We start from the raw sequence: 18,688 nt of genomic DNA, 5'->3' as shown, positions 1-18,688 counted from the left end.
GAACGAGGAATACTGATCAGACTGACGGTTCAACCTCAACTAACAACAAGATGGCAGTTGACAGTTTGATCATGAGGCTCTCTGTACATGTTAACTTGTCACTTTTTTTAAATTTAGAAATCCATTCCCTCCTCGAAGATAAAACAGTAAACATTGTGTAACGAAGATGAGGTCATTGCGAAGGTAAGTTTAATCCACCGGGTTTATATATAAGGGAACATTCGCGCATACATGTAGTTGATCACGTAAAATTGGTATATTACATAAAAGAACAAATTGAGTCACAGGCGGTTGGCAGTTTGATCATTTGATCATGAGGCTCTCTGTACATGTCAACTTGTTTTTTTTTTTTTATCAAGCAATCCATTCCTTCTTCGAAGATACAACAGTAAACACTGAGTAACGAAGGTCATTGTGAAGTTAAGCTTATAACCCCCTGAGTCTATAAATAAAGGGAACATTGACGCCCACACGCAGTTGATCACATAAAATTAGTATATCACATAAAAGGAGAAACTAAGTCACTCGACAAGGATTGAATTGATTACTTTTGATTCTTCCGTCCTATCTTCCTGTTTTGAGGCTGACCAATGCACGCCAGGCTCTTTCTGAGAATCGAAAGACCCACACGTACTGTACATTAACTCACATTTATCGCTCAAAACAGACATTAAGGAATATTACGAATGAGATCTTAGCGGTAAAAGATCGAGGGATTGCATTATTTTGGAGCTTTGTCGTAACAGTTGCATTTTACAACAGACTTTTCATTTTTCTGCTGGACTCAGCCAATCGGATGAATGCTTTTGATTGTTTGGTATAACGTGATTGACGTATGATTGTCTGTGATTTCGTGATCTGACAGACGACTCCCTAATTCTCGAAGTATCGTATCATTGCAAAGCAACACTGGATCGACGGACACGAACTAAATGCAGCGTCCTTAAAATTCGTAAAGAGTAATTCACTTATTGACATGTAGAAAACGAGTTTTGGAGCCAGAAGCACGCATGCGAGACAGACAATTTGAAGAACAACCTTCAACTTGAGGTATTTGATGGAGAATCGAAACCGAGTGGTTTTATTTGATTGAATTGAACTTATATCAGTTTTTTCAACAGATGCTGGTCGTATCGATGTCAAGCGTTGAGTGAAACATTGTGTTTATATCAGGAGAGATGCTCAAAGCTAAAGGTAAGAAAAATCCTTTTGACAAACCATCGTAAAATAATTATGTGAGGACATTTACGAATCGCACATAAGGAAACGCACACCGTCAATAATCCTCGTGACAGCTTCTCAGTTCTTTAAACTGAGCTAGCTTATTGGTATCTGTAAGGTAAATGTTACTGTGGATATAATCTAAATTTTGAAAGTAGTTGTTTTCTTCGTCTGACGTATAACGCAAACATGCTAGAGTCAAATTTATTTTGGAAAACTGATGAAAGCGGAGTTCGAAATTGAAATGGTCTGAAACGGAAAGACGTGGGACATATTCCTCAAGCTGAGTTATTTTCGGAACCAATCTGTCTTCTTTGCTGCATTGTTAATGGTGAACGTGATTTTCTTGCATGATTTAAAGATGCAATAAGTATCATGATATTCCAGCTTTCGATCAGTCGCATTTTAAATTGGATATGTAAGGAATGTGGAGTCTGAACTAAGAATTTTTTCTGAGGGGGTGGGGGTGTGGGAGGAGGGCCGAGAAAGTCCGTTTTACAGCTTAGTCCTCGAGCAAGCTGCAGTTGTTGCATATAATATTTGTCCAGCTTTACGGCATTCAAACTAATCTAAAGAAAGAAATACATTTGAGAGCAGTATAATTTACCTACAGCATAATTGGTTGCTGCAGGTGCATGTATTTGTACATTAAGCTATTCATCATATTAAACTCAACATTTACCTCAATAGCCTACGAGGATTAACCTATTATTCAATAACCCGTTTGCTGGACAATGTATAGATATTGCAAGGAGAAGTTACGTGTTGGTCACTTCTGGGAATTAAGGGGCTAAAAGGAAATTGGAATATTTAGACCACAAGTCCAAGTGCGATCATATGAGCCAAAAGTACATCTTAGCCAACAAATGCACCAAATTTGAACTGTTCTCCAATGCATGTTTCACGATAGTTTCAAAAGTCACCATTCATTTCGAAATTTTCTAAGTGACTTATAGGCTATACAGGAGTAGAAGCTCGCTTGTGTTATAAGCGAATTCTATGCTAAGTATGCTGTATTCCTGCCAAAATACCCCGAATGATTTAGGACCGTAATTACGGCAACATCCTTCTTAAAGTGAACAATTTCTGAGCAAGTAAATGGTAGCTAAAACAGAGATAATGCAAATTACAGAGAGATCTCACCGAAACATTTTTATTTGCGTAGTGATAAAAGTGATTTAAAAGGCTTTCAAACAAACTTTAAAAAATAATTTTTACAAATATCTCTCACAATCTGACACCTGTCAATTAAGGAGCGCGTAAGAAAAATAAGCGCATATACACTTTTGAAAGAAAAAACTAGGGCACGGGTTTGGCAAACAAAATTCAAAGACTGACACAACGACTTTTTCTTCAAAACCATTTAATGATCTTACGGAAAGTATTATTCACTTCCATCGATGATTAGTGTTCGAAGAATACCTTTGTGAATTACAAGGAAAGTAATTGTAAGTAAATTCAAACGTATGTTTGGAAGTTGTGGGAGTTTCTTCGTTTGTTTGCTGCAATGGCGCGTGTAAATCTGATCTTTTTCCACCAAATAACTAAAGTCAAATGAGACACTTTAACTAGCCCAAGGGGAAGTTAATGCGGCTTTTTCTCATTGAATTTATTTGGTTTTTCGGTGTAATATATGGTGCAAATGGCCAAATTGAAGAGGTCGACTTGAAAAGACTTACCGAAAGTGTATTTGAAGTAGGACTTAAATCTTTGCTACAACGAGAAAAAATGTTTAAGAGAATTCAGAAATTAAATGAATGATAGTCCATCGATTAATTCAATTGTAAATAATTATCTCACAGTTTTAACTTTCTGAGTTACTTTTTGTGAAGGATTAGAGTTCTTTGAAAACTGATTTCAGGCCTCGAGTCAACTCATGTAATTACACATTTGCTACCGCAAATTCATTTCGAAAACAATTTTCTGCTGGCAACCAATGTAATTTGAGTGTAAGAAAAGAGACGATTAATAAGTTATTAATCGATTTGATTCGCTAAAAATACTTTGTTTGAAAATATTGCCCAGCCGGAAAAGCAAAATTTATTTCTGAAGAATGGCAACGAAGGTAGAGATGTTCTCGGTGACTCACGAAAGCGTTACCGTACCCGTGGGCGGAGATAGAGAAATACGGACCGCGCTAAGAACCAATCAGATTGCAAGATACGTCACCGTGCCTTCTCAGAAAGAAAACAACACCTGAGATTTTATAGGGGCTGAGTTAGGATATCGCTTTGGATTTCTTTTTGGGTGAGGTCGGATCCAACCCAGGATTTTATGGGGTGAGGCGGGATGCCTGGAGTTGTAGCTGGCACTGACGGCATCCCACCTAAAAATTAAGGCATAATCCCACCCAGAACTTTAGGTGGGATTTACAGGATCCCACCAGAACATTTGAGTGGATTACCATGTGGGAAGTTCCAAAATCCCGTTCAGGATCCCAGATTGGATTGGTGGATCCCACTTGGGACTGATGGGATTTAGCCTCCTGTTTTTACTTGGGGCACAGAGAACAAAATGTTTTTAGACAGTTTACTGTTAACTGCGTCTGTAGGATCGATATTCACTTTTACCTTCTATGACTTTATGAACAAACAGATATTATGGCCCTTCTTCGGTTATTACAGCTAAAAGCTAGCATTCTTTCATTGTGAATTGAAATTTAAAATAAAGACTTTGATCAACTTGGATGCATGTGTTTAAAATTAGGAAATATCGCTTGGGGAATATACTGCCGCGTATAATCCATCGCATAATTTTTCTGGTGTGCGACTGGTTTAAAAGCATCACTTGATCGCACATGCCTGGGCTAAAGCTGGGGCATATCCCAGGATACCCCAGCTGATATTCCCCACTTTTCGAACCTTACGCATACTATGAGAAATGTGTTCGTTTAAAATTTAATTCCAGGTGAGGGAGTGATTAGCTATTGTTAAGAGAAAGGGAAATGTGTTTTTGCTCATGAAGTCGTACCAGACAACATTGAAAAGTAAACATCCCCTAGGCAGAAAATACTTAATCATTCGTTATAATTTTTCCCTCTTAAATATATTTCAAGGATAATAAACACAATAGCCTTCATTCGTCGCGAAAATATGCTCGTATATTTGTCCTTGGGCATTATCAGTTCCTCAAAGCTAACAGTTTCGCTCAAGCTTTCCTCTCGGAAACCCGTTTTCATTTCAGAACAAATAATGTTCGCGGAAGAATAGCTGTGCATATCTTCATGCCAAATAGAAGCGTTTGTTTCTGTTTTCCTCTGGTTTTTAACTGAACATATTTAATCTCATGATGATTTGAGTTCAATCAAGTGTGAACAAATATATTTGGTACATGATGATGAACAATAGTTGGCAGAGTAGCGAGGTAGGCTGCTGCATAACTACCCCCCCCCCCAAACAAAAGAAAGGAAAGAAAAAAAAGAAGAAGAGAAAAGCAAAATAAAAAAAGGTAAAATGAAATGTAATAAAATTAAAAAATGGCTCCTAAGGTTTGGTGCAGAAGTTATGTAGGTGGCACAATTTTTTTGAATGACAATTCTCTCTAAATACATAAGGCATACACAGACAAATTTCAGACAAGTTTTTAATGTCTCTTCCTAAGTCAGGTTTACCCTCTGCAAGTCATCAAATCATTTGGTACATTAGAATTCTCTCATTTCCCTTCTCAGGTACTGATACTTCATGGAATGATGTTTGATACGTGTAAACCGGTTATCAAGTTCCAAACTGCTCTTGGAGGAGTTCAGTGTATTTTGTTCGCTGCATCGCTGGGTTCCATTCTTGGCACTCTACAAAAGTATCATGATAGTGATAGACTTAACTTCAACTGCCATCCCAAACCCAGTGCTTTTATCAGACAACGTTGCTATAATAGCTACATTTCCACAGTTACCAAGCCTCATGGATTAATACCTCGGAATGTTGTTGCCATAACACTCGGTGTTTTGTGTGCATGCTGGATCAGCTTTGCAATTTATGGTGCTGTGACCCTTCGAAAAAGACCAGGAGACAGAAAAGACACAAAGAAATTTCTTTGCACCTACCTCATCCATGTATTCTTTCGAATATTGTTCCTGGGTGTTATGGTAGGGCTGGTCTGCAGTTACCAGACAATTTCTTTACCTTCCGTTTTTGAGTGTGATGTTAATCAGATCTTGCAGACCAACAGTCAAACCACGCCAAGTCCACTCAACCAGACAAAACTAACATTGCAATGTAATGATCTTCATCACAAGGAGAAATCGAACCTAAATATAGTTTTTATCTCTGTTGGTGCCTTTTTCATGGTGTTTAGTGTATGGGAAGTCCTACACTTGTGCCGTAACAGGAAAAACTATCTGGAAAAGTTGGTTGGAGACCCTGAAGACATTGAGTTACCGCAAAGTAAGTAAATATTTTATAGTTTAACTGCTTGCAAATTACTATAGCCAGTTTATGGGGGGGGGGGGAGGGGGAAGGGGTGGCATTTGTTATTATTTTACACTTCATAATTCTAAACAACCTATTTGGGAGAGAGTCCTACTGGTACTGTTTGGTTCACATGGTCAAATTCATAATACGGGAAGAAGTTTCGACGCAGTCGGCTTTCACTCATGGAAATAAAGTGAAGCTCTAAGTGCTCGCTTAACAACTGCATTGCCGCCAAGTCACCTTTACCCCGCCGCGTTAACAACGAATTAACAACTGGGTGCGAACACCAAATCTAAGGCCTGGAATCAGAAATGGGAGGTCTGATCTTTTTATTGTGAAGGGGGTCACAAGTATACACCACAGAACTTTACTTGTATCTGTAATACTCGTTTGACTTTTTACTAACTTTCCGTACGCAACCATTGACATCTGTTTATTCACTCGTGGGTAACATATTTTGAAAGATCTCCTGGGTTTTGGTGGTCACTTAATTTTGGGACGGATACGAACGACTCCGACTGGATATAAATCGACTGAGTGCGAAACTTCCACGGGTATTAACCTATTGCCAGGCTGCATCCAACAATAATAATTACTGAAGAATCAATTAAGGACAGATGTTGGAATTTGGAGCAATGAGGTGGTTCCAGAAGATGGGAGGAGATTTCGACGCAGTTGTGTTCACTCGTGGAAATGAAGCGAGGCTTTAAACTTTTACTACTGCAGTGCCGCCATTTGACTTTTACCCTGCAGAGTTAACTACCCGACTCTGCATCCTGCTGGGTACGACCACCAAATCTAAGGCCTAGAATCAGAAATGCGGGGTGTGATCTTTGTATTGTTAAGAGGATCACACGTATTCACCACAGAAGTTAACTTGTATCTGTAATACTCGTATGACTCTCTAGGTTGCTCATTCGTGGATGATATGTTTTCTTTTTGAGATCTCCTGGGTTTTGGTGGTCACTTAATTTTGGGACGGATACGAATCAACCACTAGATCGGATACGAACGACTCCAACTGGGTATAAATCAACTGGGTGCGAAACGTACACGAAAATGGCAACCTAGAGAACAGTCTTGAAGATCCTCTATGTATGCTTATATGAGACCAAAATTATTGAAAACGTACATTTCGAGGTTATCATGTTTTTGATCTGACATGTTAAGACCCGTTGCATTCATATTATTTGCTGAAATGATTAAATTGACATGCATTCGTGCTTTAGTTACAATAGATATTTCACATTTATCAGAGAAAAAGTTTAAAAGAAGCATCATTTTGAACAGGTTTACCTGAGAAACCAATCATCACAAATACAAAAACAGAAGTTGACGAGGACTTCATCATTACCTGGTCAGAAGCTGAGGCCAACAGAAGTAATAGCAGCGTTAAATACCGTCTGGAATGGAGGAAACAACCCATGACAGGATCCACAGAAATGGTTCAACGGGAAAATATTGTGGAAACTCACCTCAAGATCACTGGTCTTGAGTATGACACAGAGTATGAAGTGAAACTGTTCGCTGTCAACGAACAAGGAGACAGTGAGCCAGATGTCAGAACATTTAAGACAAAGAGTGGTATGTATTTTATTTAAGACTTCTCTCTTTACTTTTGGTGAAATTGTTTGAAATGAAATAAAATAAGTACTGTTGGGTCCTAAATACTGTTGCAAATACTGCTGTTGTTGATGCTGAAGTTCCTTCCCTGAAAAATTGATTTTATCACATAGAGGTTTGTTGATAACTTGGATATCAAGAAACATTCTTCTTCCTGACGTGTTTGTATTCGTTGCTACTAAGTGCCATTCTTCATCTGCGACTTTAGGTCTGCAATTAACCATATACCTTTTGGATGACTTTGCTGTTGCAGGCGCTCTTTAAGCAAGTGTAGGAAGGGGATTTAGGAATTATTGACATAGGAAGGGGTGTGTCAAAAATTAGTTCTCAATCTACCCTCTCTCGTGCCCTCCTTGCCATCCAGCTTACCTGGGGTTTTCGCCGGGATGCGCAACTGCTTTTTTAGCTCGACTTTCGCCCCAAACTTTATAAGTGTGGAAACGATTGTCACAACAATCGTCGTGTTTCGACATATGATACGGTAAATCTTTCTTTAAGAGCCTTGAACTGTTCTTATTCCGACAAAAAGGAACTGAAATGACATCGTAAGGATAAGAAAGGTTTTGTTTGCTCGTATCTTTTGCTACATGTGGATTACCCCGAGAAGTTAAGTAAACTTAGACTTTGAGCAAAAGAAAAACGGTTTACAAACCAGAACTTCACGGATTTTAAGGTATTCAGATGCAGAGATCTTACTTTAAACTCCGCATTCCATATCTTCGATGTCGCAACCAAACCGGAACGCCGTTTTAGTTCCAGATTTGTGTTTTAAGATAAAAAGCATATAGACCAAAACGTCCCCGACTGGTCACGAATGCGTAAAGAATCTTGTTTAGTGTAAACCTAGCCCTGGATCTATTGCTTTTGAGGGCACCTCGTCTGCTCGGTGGAGAAAAATTAATTGACCTATTTTTAAACCAAGGCGATCTTACATAGTGGAGTCCTTCCCCCCTCACATAGTTTTATCATTATTGCTTGAATTTGAGAAAAAATCCAAGTTATGATAATTTGTTTTAGGAAGCATACGGAAATTTCTATTTTGTAATTAGTCACAGGAGGTTTTCAATATAAACGTTGGAGTATTGGATTGGTGACTTATCGGTCAAGCGTTCTCAATGACACGTCGCGCAACCCTTGTCAAGCTATTCTGATAGCACTTCACTCCCTTCTCAAAGATAATTTTTCATGTGATCCAGAGTTGTTGTTATCAACATTGACAAGGGGAAGAGGTAGAGAGAGATTGTAAACGATTATGACGAATTATAAACCTAGCCATAAATATTCATGCAATTCTATCGGGTATTTATCGGGTACGTCGCGTAGCTGAAAATCACCGCACAGTTATCACACAGTAACTTACATTTACGTTGATATTTGTCCTCCGAATATATCCGTCGAAAGGAAACAAAGCCAGCAGAAAAGACCCCGCTCAAAAGTTTCATCGTTTCATCTCTATTTTTTGGCAATGACGGAAAACAAACTCGTTTCGTAGACTCCAGTGATATTAAAAAGCTGGTCGCAGATCAACGCTGTCTTTTTTTGCGAGCAGTTTTCTTGCCATCTAAAAATAAACGGAAGGGTTGTGAATAAATCAACCCTTTTCTGGCTTGCTGGTTTGTCGGCTGATAATGTTCTAGGCTGAGATATTGCCGTCAGAATTTTACATTTACAAGACAAACTTTATTAACACTGGGGCCTTTTCAGTGTTAACCATCTAAAACTAAAATATTTAAGATAAAATCACGATACAGTCGCAATAAAGTTACAATAAAATACGATAAAAATTACAATATGTTAAGAAGTCAAAAATTCACGTATGATTTTATTTCTTAATTTAATTTTCTTTTAAAAATAAAAACACATTCACATAAAAGTGTTGTCTAAATCATTCCACGACGAAACTGTCCGATATGAAAGGTCCTTTGTTCTGTAGCACTCTTGAAACAAGGAATGTTAAGAAGGTGGGAATTTCGAGTGACGCGACCACTTACCTCTCCTCGCTTTAAGTAAAGCGAGGCAAGAGAAGGGGGCGTTAGACCAGACATACATTTGAATGCAAGTACGGCATTGCGATGGTATAGCTGCGATTTGTCTGGAAGCCAGCTTAAATCTTCTAAGATTGGGGTCACGTTATCGAACTTCCTGGTGTTGCTAATGATAGCTGCCCGAGAGGGTTCATTTACTAAACATTTATTCTTAATTTTTTAGTTAGGAACAACACTTCTATGAACACGCTTAAGCGGCCAATATAAGTGTGCAAACGTGATGAACACACTTTAAATCTAGTTTCAAAAGACACTGCCCTTAATATGTTATGAATTATTTTACTTTTAATAACATTGAATAGGGTTTGTATTTAGCTTGAGATAGAGAAATAAATATTTTACTTTTTTTGCGACGTTTTTGTATGAAAATGAAGCCCCAGGCCTCGAACAAGCAGCCGTTGTTACCATGGCAACAAGCGTGCTGTGACCTTCTAAAAGGGCATTTTTGTGCATCCCCCCTGAGTGCCTAACTGCATGCAAAATTTGAAGGTTGAAAATTTCATTTCCCAAGATGTTTGATTCTTACAGAGACTTGTTCTTAAACACGTTTCACACTTTGCAAGCACTCAGCTCTGTGGTAGTTAATCTTCCTATACTGAAACCGATAGAAAGTATTTAAACTGCATTTCCTTGTGTTCGGATTATTAATAAGATATTTTCCTTTTCTTTTTCCATAGCCATAAGTCGTTACACAAAATATTTACAAGCGTCTGTTTTAAGCCAAACAGAGTTCCAACCCAAACTGCTTGCCTCTCGCACGATTTCCAACGCGAAAACAGACGAAATATTCACTAATCTTCTCATACAACATGGAAGAAAAGCCCTAACCAGGAAAGACGAGACATATTATTCAAGAAGTGAAGAGCTTAAGTACTACGGAAAAGTCAGCGGTACCCCAGTCAAGTACTCTAGTGAAATATTTCTTGGCGTGATTGATGATCAGGAAAGTGCTAGTTCTATTCTTGTCGTTGGAAAAGCAGGGATCGGGAAATCCCTGTTTTGCCAAAAGGTGATTCGCGATTGGGCCAACAACGAATTATTTCAAGCACGAGAAAACACTGAAATCCCCAATTTAAAATTTGTGTATTTGCTATCTTTCCGTCAATTGAATTTGCTTGAAAATAACTGTGTGACTTTAAGAGAAATCTTAAATTGGTCTTCGGTACTGGATGACAAATGTAACATTGATGACTCTACATTTGAGTACATTGTAAAGCATCCCAAGCAAGTTATGATCATCCTTGATGGCTTTGATGAGTATTCACAGCAAAACTACATCATTGAAAACTTAGAGGCGTATCCCAATGACGCTAAAGGTAAAATGCCGGTGGCTGCATTATGTTCAAAACTCATCAAAGGAAAAATCTTGAGAGGGGCTATCGTCATGATTACCTCGCGACCTGATGAATCGGACAAGATGGGAGGAATGCTTTTTAAACGGTACGTGGAAATTGTGGGATTTTCGTCGGGACAAGTCAAAGAGTATATTGAAAAGTACTTCAAAGACAACGAAAATATGAAGAACGCTGTACTTAAACATGTCATGAACAATAGTGACCTTGTCAGTTTTGCTCATATTCCTATGCTCTGTTATCTGTTGTGCTTCGAGATGGAGTATACCCTAACCGAATCAGGAAATCCCGATGACCTTCCTGTTTCAACAACCGACATTTACACCAAACTTGTTGATATTTTCGAACTTAAGCATTGCGCTGAGTCAGAATACAGACAGAAAGAAATTCCTGAGCAATTCGAGCCCCCTTCTGTCATCAAGAACACATTAGAGAAATTATCAAAACTAGCGGCTAAACTACTGCTTGAAAGAAAGCCAACTTTTGATGAAAGCGAGATGGAAGGCAATTTTGAAGCGGAAGAAGTCAACAAACTGAAAGGTAGCGGTCTTCTTTACTGTGGTCAGCCTTTCAGAACTGCATCGATTACAACCACAAAACACTTTAGCTTCACACATCTGACCGTTCAAGAATTCTTGGCCGCTCGTTGGTTTGTAAAGGAAAATTGTGTTCCAGACGAGAAATGTTCTAAAATGTTTTACCAATTCATGGCCGGCGTTTTATCGAGTGAGGGAAACGATGAACTGATGGATAAACTATTAGATTCACGCCACATGAATTCCAGTCTTAAAATGAAGTGTCTGATTGAATATCAAAACAAAGAATTCGCTAAAAAGTTCATTAAGAATAATCCCCTGATGTTTAGTAATTCGCTCGGCTTCATGTTTCTTCACGATTTATCAGATGAGAAATGCATTGAAGTATCATTTGTGTTGGACATTATCAGTGAACTAAATAAAGAGGAAGCTGGAGAGGCACAACACAAATGTTCTGATAAGTTCGTCACAGTTAAGAAGTTAGAAATCAGGAGGTCACTTCTAACTCTCTCTGGAATACAACGATTCTGTAATTCACTGAATAATGAACACTGTCTTGTGTCTGAACTGGTGTTATGCGAGATTAACTTGAGTGAATATGTTAGCGTTTTAAATAGATTAGTAAGGAAGTTAACCACACTGTATCTGGAGAGTAATAGGATCACTGATAGCGGTGTCGCAAGTTTATGTGAAGCTTTACAGCATCCAAGCTGTAGGCTAACCAGACTAGAACTGGACGAAATGAAGATCACTAAGAACGGTTTTGCTAGTCTAGGTGAGGCTTTACAGCATCCAAGCTGTAAGCTAACCACACTATATCTAAGGTACATTTCGATAACTGATACCACTGTTGCCAGTCTATGTAAAGCTTTACAGCATCCAAGCTGTAAGCTAACCACGCTATATCTGGGGCACAATTCATTAACGGATATTAGTGCTGCCAGTCTATGTAAAGCTTTACAGCATCCAAGCTGTAAGCTAACCAGTCTAAATCTGGACAATTCTATGACCACTGATAACGCTTTTGCCAGTCTATGTGAGGCTTTACAACATCCAAGTTGTAAGCTAACCACACTATATCTGAAGCATTTATTGGAAATTGATAACAATGTTGCCAGTCTATGTGAAGCTTTGCACCATCCAAGCTCTAAGCTAACTACACTATATCTGGAGTGTTTACGTAGTTCCGCAACTGATACCATTGTTTCCAGTCTTTGTGAAGCCTTACAGCATCCAAGCTGTAAGCTAACCACACTATATCTGGGGTTTAAATCGATAACTGATACCACTGTTTCCATTCTATGTGAAGCTTTACAGCATCCAAGTTGTAAGCTAACTACACTAATACTTCCTGTGATGTTTGAATATGAATGTCGCGCAAGTCTTGAAGTTATAACTCAGAGACACCAACCAGCTTTAAAACTGTCTTTTGTGGAATTTTTTAAACCTTAAGGGTTTCATTAATGTAAGTAGAATTTTGTATTGAAACGAAATAAATAGTGGCAAATCAGAGAGACTTACCAGGTAAACGAAGTATTTCTAATCACCGGAGTGAAAAACTACGTAATGTAAATACAACCGATTTTATAATTTGGTGGTGTTTCGCTGGCTACATTGTTTACTGTTCTTTGTTTGTGGGTGTAGATCACTCAAGAGTTGTGACAAGTAAGACTTGAGTGGAGGAAGGGGAGGGGAGGGGGGGGAGGGTAATCTTCCGCGAGACTACCGTGCGTCTACAGAACCTTTAGGACAGGAACGTTTAGTTAAAGTTTCTCACCGTAAGAAAAAAGGGGGAAATGTCTTCCTGTTCACCCGATTCTGATTTAATTTTTTATGAAATTAAACCCCTCTGAGAACTGCAAAAATAAGACAGTTTCCTTCTTTTATTTTCATGAAGCAAAAATTTCTCGTTTTAACTGTCCGCCATTACATTGTATCAATCATTGCAAAATGAGTCATCCTCGTTTCAGCTGTCCACCTTTGTTAGGTTAAGTTTCAGACGAATTACATGTAGAGAGCCGGATCGAGAGACAGACAAATTTCCCATTTGAAAATCCAGCTGATGCAGTATGCACCGCCGGTTTTAACCTTTTAGGAGTAAGTTGCCGTGCTGTATACGAAATTAGACTGGTTCCAAGATTGGACATCTAGGGCCGGTTATTTAAACGCGGTCTAACCCAAACCGGTTGCGGTTTTACTCAAGTAGTGGGCTTCAGGGATTTTCTATACAATGATTGATTCTATTAGATGAATGTCCTTCCAATGTTAGCTTTCGGCCTCCTTGACACTGTTCACAAAATACATGTTCAAGTAAGGGTTCAGCCAAGTGAAAGATGGTTTAGAACGCGATTTTGTTAAACAACGGCTAAACTTTGTTTAAATACCCGGCGCTTACCCCTTGGTTGCACTTAATACCTTGGTTCAGCTCTGTTCATGCAGCTCGACTAAGACGCAAGATAGTTATGGGGAACAGTTTGAATAAAACGGACCTACAGTCAAACCAATATTAAGTGGTCACTCTTGAGGAATCAGTAAGCGTTTAACACAGGTTGAGCAAGAAAACTCACAATTTATCGGAAGACATGCCTTATCACTCATTTTTGTTCACTGTTGTCCGGCTCATATTTTGCAACAACAGCCAACAATGTTTCGTCCTTTTTTTCCGCAATAAAGTCGCACAAGTGCACAAAGCCCGGATGGCTTTTTGATGTCAGCTTTTACCATAGTTTTCTATGGGATTGCGCGCGCGGAGCCGGACAGGTCATATGATAAATTTTACCACAACTTGTCGATAACAGCACTGTCACGAACTCTGGTCACGCACTGAAAGAATCGTTTTATTCAACGTCAGTATTATGGTAACAAATAAATCGACAGTGGTTTGGAGTGTACTCTAATCGACAACGATATTTGTTAGATCTTATTATCACTTTGCTCAAACTATTTTGCGAACTCACGAGGCGCAGCACGGTGAGTCTACAACATTTTGACCATTGTGATGACGAAATATCGTTGTACATAAGAGTGCACACCAGTGTTGATTTGTTAAATCGAATGTGGCTGATGAATTTGTAAGGATTCTTGTGGTAATAACGGCTCAATTCTATTTCTTGAAATTACAGGATGATTGGCTTTTAGTTACATCCGGCACCAGTCCATATTCTTACCATATTCTGCTCAGTATATCCACGAGTTCATCAAAGTGTGCTTTGATCTATTTTTTGGTGATCTGCATGTACACGTAGGAGTCACAAGTAAAACTATTCTTGATTCAAGAATAAGTGGCATCATAAAAGTTGTATCTTAAAACGGTGAACGCAAGCGTTCGCCAACGAACGGTAGAGTTACTCTAGGGAACGCTGGAGGATATAAGATCGAAGTTTCCAGTAAATTTTAAAATGCACATTTTGATATGGCATGTCGCATGTGGCATGTGTTTACGCCGGCTTCCTCCTTTTTCCACGAAACTGGTCGACTGCAGTAGTCATTATCTGGTCATGCGCAAACCCCTTTAACGTGCGCCTGGTAGAAATTACTTCGAACGATTTCCTGAAGCATGCGGACTGTGATGTTTTATCTCGAAAAATGGGTTTAGCGACACTGTTAATCCAACGATCTGGACTTCGCCTTCTTGCTCGTAATGTAAGATTTCCAATCTTGATATTTAGACCGTAATTTAAGTTTTTGCTAATTCCTACGAAACGAGAATCCTGACTCACGAAGAAGTGAAAAGCTTACATAATCGTACATCTTCCTCAAACAGTTAAGACCATCGTATCGTTGTGATTTGTTAAAATCAGAAATTTATTGATGTGTCTGAAGATCGATGCAACGAGAGAATTAAAAACAAAACAGTAATATGATTTTAAACTGATTATTCTCGTGTTTTAATTAATATGGGAAACAATGACTCCAAATCGAGTTCGTTACAATATTAGGGAGTAAAAGTTTCCCATATATGTACCGTTGTATCTGATTTGTATTTGTCGTGCTTCTCTTTGGTTAGTAATTTATACTGAATCTCATGAACAAATGTTTTTTCTTGTAGGTTAAGATTAGTTTTTTTGCCTCTGGAGTAGCAGTGAGTGCTCGACTTTCTCATGGAGATAGACAGTTTTTGACTTCATGTTCACCGATGTTAAAGAAATAGATTTTTTAAATCATTTTTATTACAAGGAACAGTCTTTCAAAACTGTCGGTGAAAATGTTCCTTTGAGTTCAACAGTCAGTGATAACTTTCACAGGCTGTTCATTAACCCTCTGACTCCCCAATGTGATTAACATGAAACTTCTCCCAATAATATCCATCCATTCTCCAGCAAACAGTTAATGAGAATACTCAAACTTATCTGGTATCTTGATCAAATACCAAGTTCTTACAACTAATTTATCAGAAAAAGTGACACAGCAAGAAGGGAGAATAAACAATCATATCTTTGAAGGTCAAGCATTGGAGATTCCAAATTTCTTTGGTGAACTTCAAAGGTTTTTTTTTTCATAGGCTCAAAATGACTTGCACTCTGAAATTTTCACCAAATTCTCACAAAATTTCTCATGCAAACCTATTAATTGTTTAGAAATGCCAAGCAACTCCAAAAATTGTGTATTTTTAGTGGACAAATTTTGAAGTATTTACTTAGATACATGAAATCACTAGGTGAGAAATGTTTCAGAGTTGTTGAAAACCTAGCAATTTTATATTATGCATCAGCTCTGATAATTTGTGCTCTACAGTAAAAAGGCCAAAATAATTTTTGGAGTCATGTGTAATATTTCTAAACTAACATTTGATACTCTAAAAAATAATCTTTCAGCAGAAATTATGTGAAAATACTCAACTGGCTAACATTTAAACACAGCCTTATCTTTTATTCCCAATGAATGGTATTTTCTTGTTACCTCACTCTATTTCCAGCTACTACTGACATTAATTAGCGAAAACTTAGATTTTTTTCCTCAGTTTTCATTGAGAAATGCAGGCCCTTGAAATTAAGGAATTTTTAATTACTGGATGCCACGAGTATTTTCCAAACATTTTTTTCCATGATCAGCAGTAATGTTGCTATCTGATTGGCCAATTTGGCTGCTTGCATCAACTTGTCATGCAATGCCTTTATCAGTGATAGGATCATTTTGTTTGACATCACTGTTGTGGTAAAAAAGAATTGACAGTGGTTTAGTGTGGTCTCTAGACAATGATGTTTGTCATCACAGTGCTCAAAAGTTTTTGCTGATTCACCTGGCTGGGCCGCATGAGTCTGCAGCAAATTTTGACCTCTGTGATAATGAATATCATTGTCGATAACAGTACAGACCATGCTAAACCACTTTCAATTTGTGAATTGGGCATGGCCGTGTACATTGGGCATACACATAGCAGTGTCTCCTTTTTTGACAGAAGGATGTGTCAAAAATCAGAAATATTGGTATCTCTGCCCATATTGACTCTGGAAAAACCACACTCGCAGAGAGACTTTTGTTTTATACTGGAAGAATCAGTCAAATGCATGAGGTGAGAACAATGGACTTTGATTTGCCTTTAGAAATGCTTTCAACTCTAGCAATCCTACTTTGCTGGATGCATCTCACATGTGGACCTTGTAACAATTGAGCTCACAGCAAAGTCTCTGTGACTCAGTAGTAAAGCATCAAAGTGGGAATCTGAAGGTCTGAAGTTCTGTTCCTCATGAGGACTATAAATGTTTTTTAGTCCCATGCTCGCGACACGACCAAAAAAATTATTTTTCCAATGGACTTTGATGTATGTTGTAACAATTCAAAGCCAATTTCCCATGGGTTTTGAGTGATTATACAAATAATGATTTTTGGCCTTTGATTTCCTGTTAAAGTTTTTAAGGCAGGTTTTCCTTCTCAATGTGTGTTGTGGATGAAAATTTACTTAAAGTTAAGTGGTATCAAACTTCTGTAGGTTGATTAGAGTTCTTAATCTCTGAAATATTTTAGGAACTTTGTTAAAATCAGATTGATTTTAAGTTTCAGTTTAAACCACAACTTCTACAATCAGTTATTTCTAAGTAGCCAAGTTTGACATCTTGCAGTGATAATATTTGACGACATGGTCTGATTGTCTGGGTTAGAGTTGGCCTGGAAAGGATTGTTGTTGGCAGTAGTGACTGACGATTTGACAACCTTGGTGGACATCACCACCTGTGTCAAATGATTATGACTTCCACTTGTTTTGGATAGTGACTGTAGAAATAAGTATCTCGACATTTTCTGGTAAGAATGTTTTGTCATGCTGAGAAGCATTCCATGGAACATAACAGAATATTTTATTAGGTCATGCAGTTATGATGTAATACCAGTCCACTGAAATAGTTGTGTTGTAAGTTTCCGGAATGTTCTAGAATACTTTTTAAATGTCTATGAGGACTTAGTCCTGTAGTAGAAGTTGTTGTTGTCAGAAGTGAATGGCTGCTTGGAAAGCTATACAGAGAGAGAGAGACAGAGAGACAGAGAGAGAGAGAGCTATTGTGAAGATTGTTTAATTCAGGGAACTTTAGAGAAAACTGTGAGTTTGTGTCAGTGGTGAGCAAAGATATAGATTGTCATGGGCTTAAGTAAGTTTAATTAGGATAATTACTGTATTGCCTGTAGGATTTGCTCGGCATTGAAAATATCACAAGTTGTTTAATAAAGTAGTGAAGTCTAAAGGAGTATAGCATTCTTTCTGATTGTTAGATTATACTGTAACACACTGGTATTGTTAAAACTTGAGTCACTTCTACCAACAACAGTCCTTCAGGGAACCACTCTCACCAGTATGATCAGACTTCTTATGACAAACAAATGAGAAGAGACAAGATACATAATCTTATTGTAGCTCACAAACATTGACCTTTGAACTCCCAGGAGTGATTAACATGTAACTTCTCTCTATAATATCCATACCTCATTCAGCAAAGAGAAAAAGAGAATTCTCAAACTTATCAGGTACAGGTTGTTGTCTTGATCTAACACCAAATTCTCATAACTAAGTTACAAGGAAATATGTGGCAGCTAGAGGAGGGAATTAACCATCAGATCTTGGGAGTTAAAGGTTTAATTCAATATATGTCAGGGTTTTTTATACCTTATTGATGAGAAACAAATTCTTTGCCCAAGAAAGATGTGTTGATATATCCATGGATTTGATTTGGTTGTTTGGTATTCATCCTTATTTTCTAACCAGGTGCGAGGTAAGGACAATGTAGGAGCCACTATGGATTCCATGGATCTGAAACAGCGAGGAATAACCATACAGGTTGGTATTAAGTAACAGTACTATGATTTATTTAATAAACCACAGTTCAAATGTATGACATTCATATATTCACAGTCATTTATTCATTACTCACAGGTTTATTACAAACCAACAAATTGACTAGCTCCCAGTTGGCTTGTTACAGCCCTGTAGCTTAGTTGGTAGAGCACTACACTTGAATTGCAGGGTAATGGGTTCAAATATACAGGCGTGAATTTTTTTCAGGCACTGTTTCACT

At 38.0% G+C, this 18,688-nt stretch overlaps 4 protein-coding genes across 5 annotated transcripts in view; all 4 read left to right on the top strand.

Moving 5' to 3' along the window:
• Positions 1 to 18,688, top strand: part of LOC131778827 (NLR family CARD domain-containing protein 3-like) — an 84,464-nt gene that overhangs the window by 4,725 nt on the left and 61,051 nt on the right. The window lies entirely within an intron of this gene.
• LOC131774104 (NACHT, LRR and PYD domains-containing protein 3-like) overlaps positions 1,148 to 18,688 on the top strand; it is a 38,923-nt gene continuing 21,382 nt past the window's right edge. Inside the window, exons 1-4 of the mRNA XM_066168037.1 lie at positions 1,148 to 1,194; positions 4,889 to 5,603; positions 5,940 to 5,948; positions 6,921 to 7,214. Of these exons, the coding sequence (XP_066024134.1) occupies positions 4,907 to 5,603; positions 5,940 to 5,948; positions 6,921 to 7,214 (1,000 nt within the window). The 5' untranslated portion in view covers positions 1,148 to 1,194; positions 4,889 to 4,906. The remainder of the gene's footprint in view (positions 1,195 to 4,888; positions 5,604 to 5,939; positions 5,949 to 6,920; positions 7,215 to 18,688) is intronic.
• On the top strand, positions 9,810 to 13,696 carry LOC131800311 (NACHT, LRR and PYD domains-containing protein 12-like). Its single transcript, XM_066168240.1, has 3 exons — positions 9,810 to 9,909; positions 9,976 to 12,180; positions 13,647 to 13,696. Exons 1-3 carry the CDS (start codon positions 9,810 to 9,812, stop codon positions 13,694 to 13,696), a joined length of 2,355 nt encoding a protein of 784 aa, XP_066024337.1.
• The window catches only part of LOC131794477 (angiotensin-converting enzyme-like), a 37,260-nt gene continuing 33,314 nt past the window's right edge, over positions 14,743 to 18,688 (top strand). Inside the window, exons 1-3 of one of the 2 annotated variants that reach the window (XM_066168072.1) lie at positions 14,743 to 14,828; positions 16,585 to 16,698; positions 18,379 to 18,450. The gene's annotated coding sequence lies outside the window, so the exon portion shown is untranslated. Of the gene's footprint in view, positions 14,829 to 16,219; positions 16,699 to 18,378; positions 18,451 to 18,688 lie in introns of those variants that run through there. The other variant, XM_066168071.1, reaches the window with a different exon arrangement.

Source organism: Pocillopora verrucosa, chromosome 6, assembly GCF_036669915.1.
Source record: "Pocillopora verrucosa isolate sample1 chromosome 6, ASM3666991v2, whole genome shotgun sequence".
In the NCBI taxonomy this organism is placed as follows: Eukaryota; Metazoa; Cnidaria; class Anthozoa; order Scleractinia; family Pocilloporidae; genus Pocillopora; species Pocillopora verrucosa.
The sequence above is the reverse complement of the archived record's forward strand: the minus strand, read 5'-3'. Positions and strand labels throughout refer to the sequence as shown.

Bases quoted from the DNA above. Each gene is read 5' to 3' on its own strand.
- LOC131800311 (XM_066168240.1), top strand. From the start codon at position 9,810: ATGTTTGATTCTTACAGAGACTTGTTCTTAAACACGTTTCACACTTTG. The intron at 9,910-9,975 runs GTATTTAAACTG...CTTTTTCCATAG, and splicing joins TATACTGAAACCGATAGAAA to CCATAAGTCGTTACACAAAA. The intron at 12,181-13,646 runs TGGACAATTCTA...GACGCAAGATAG, and splicing joins TAAGCTAACCAGTCTAAATC to TTATGGGGAACAGTTTGAAT.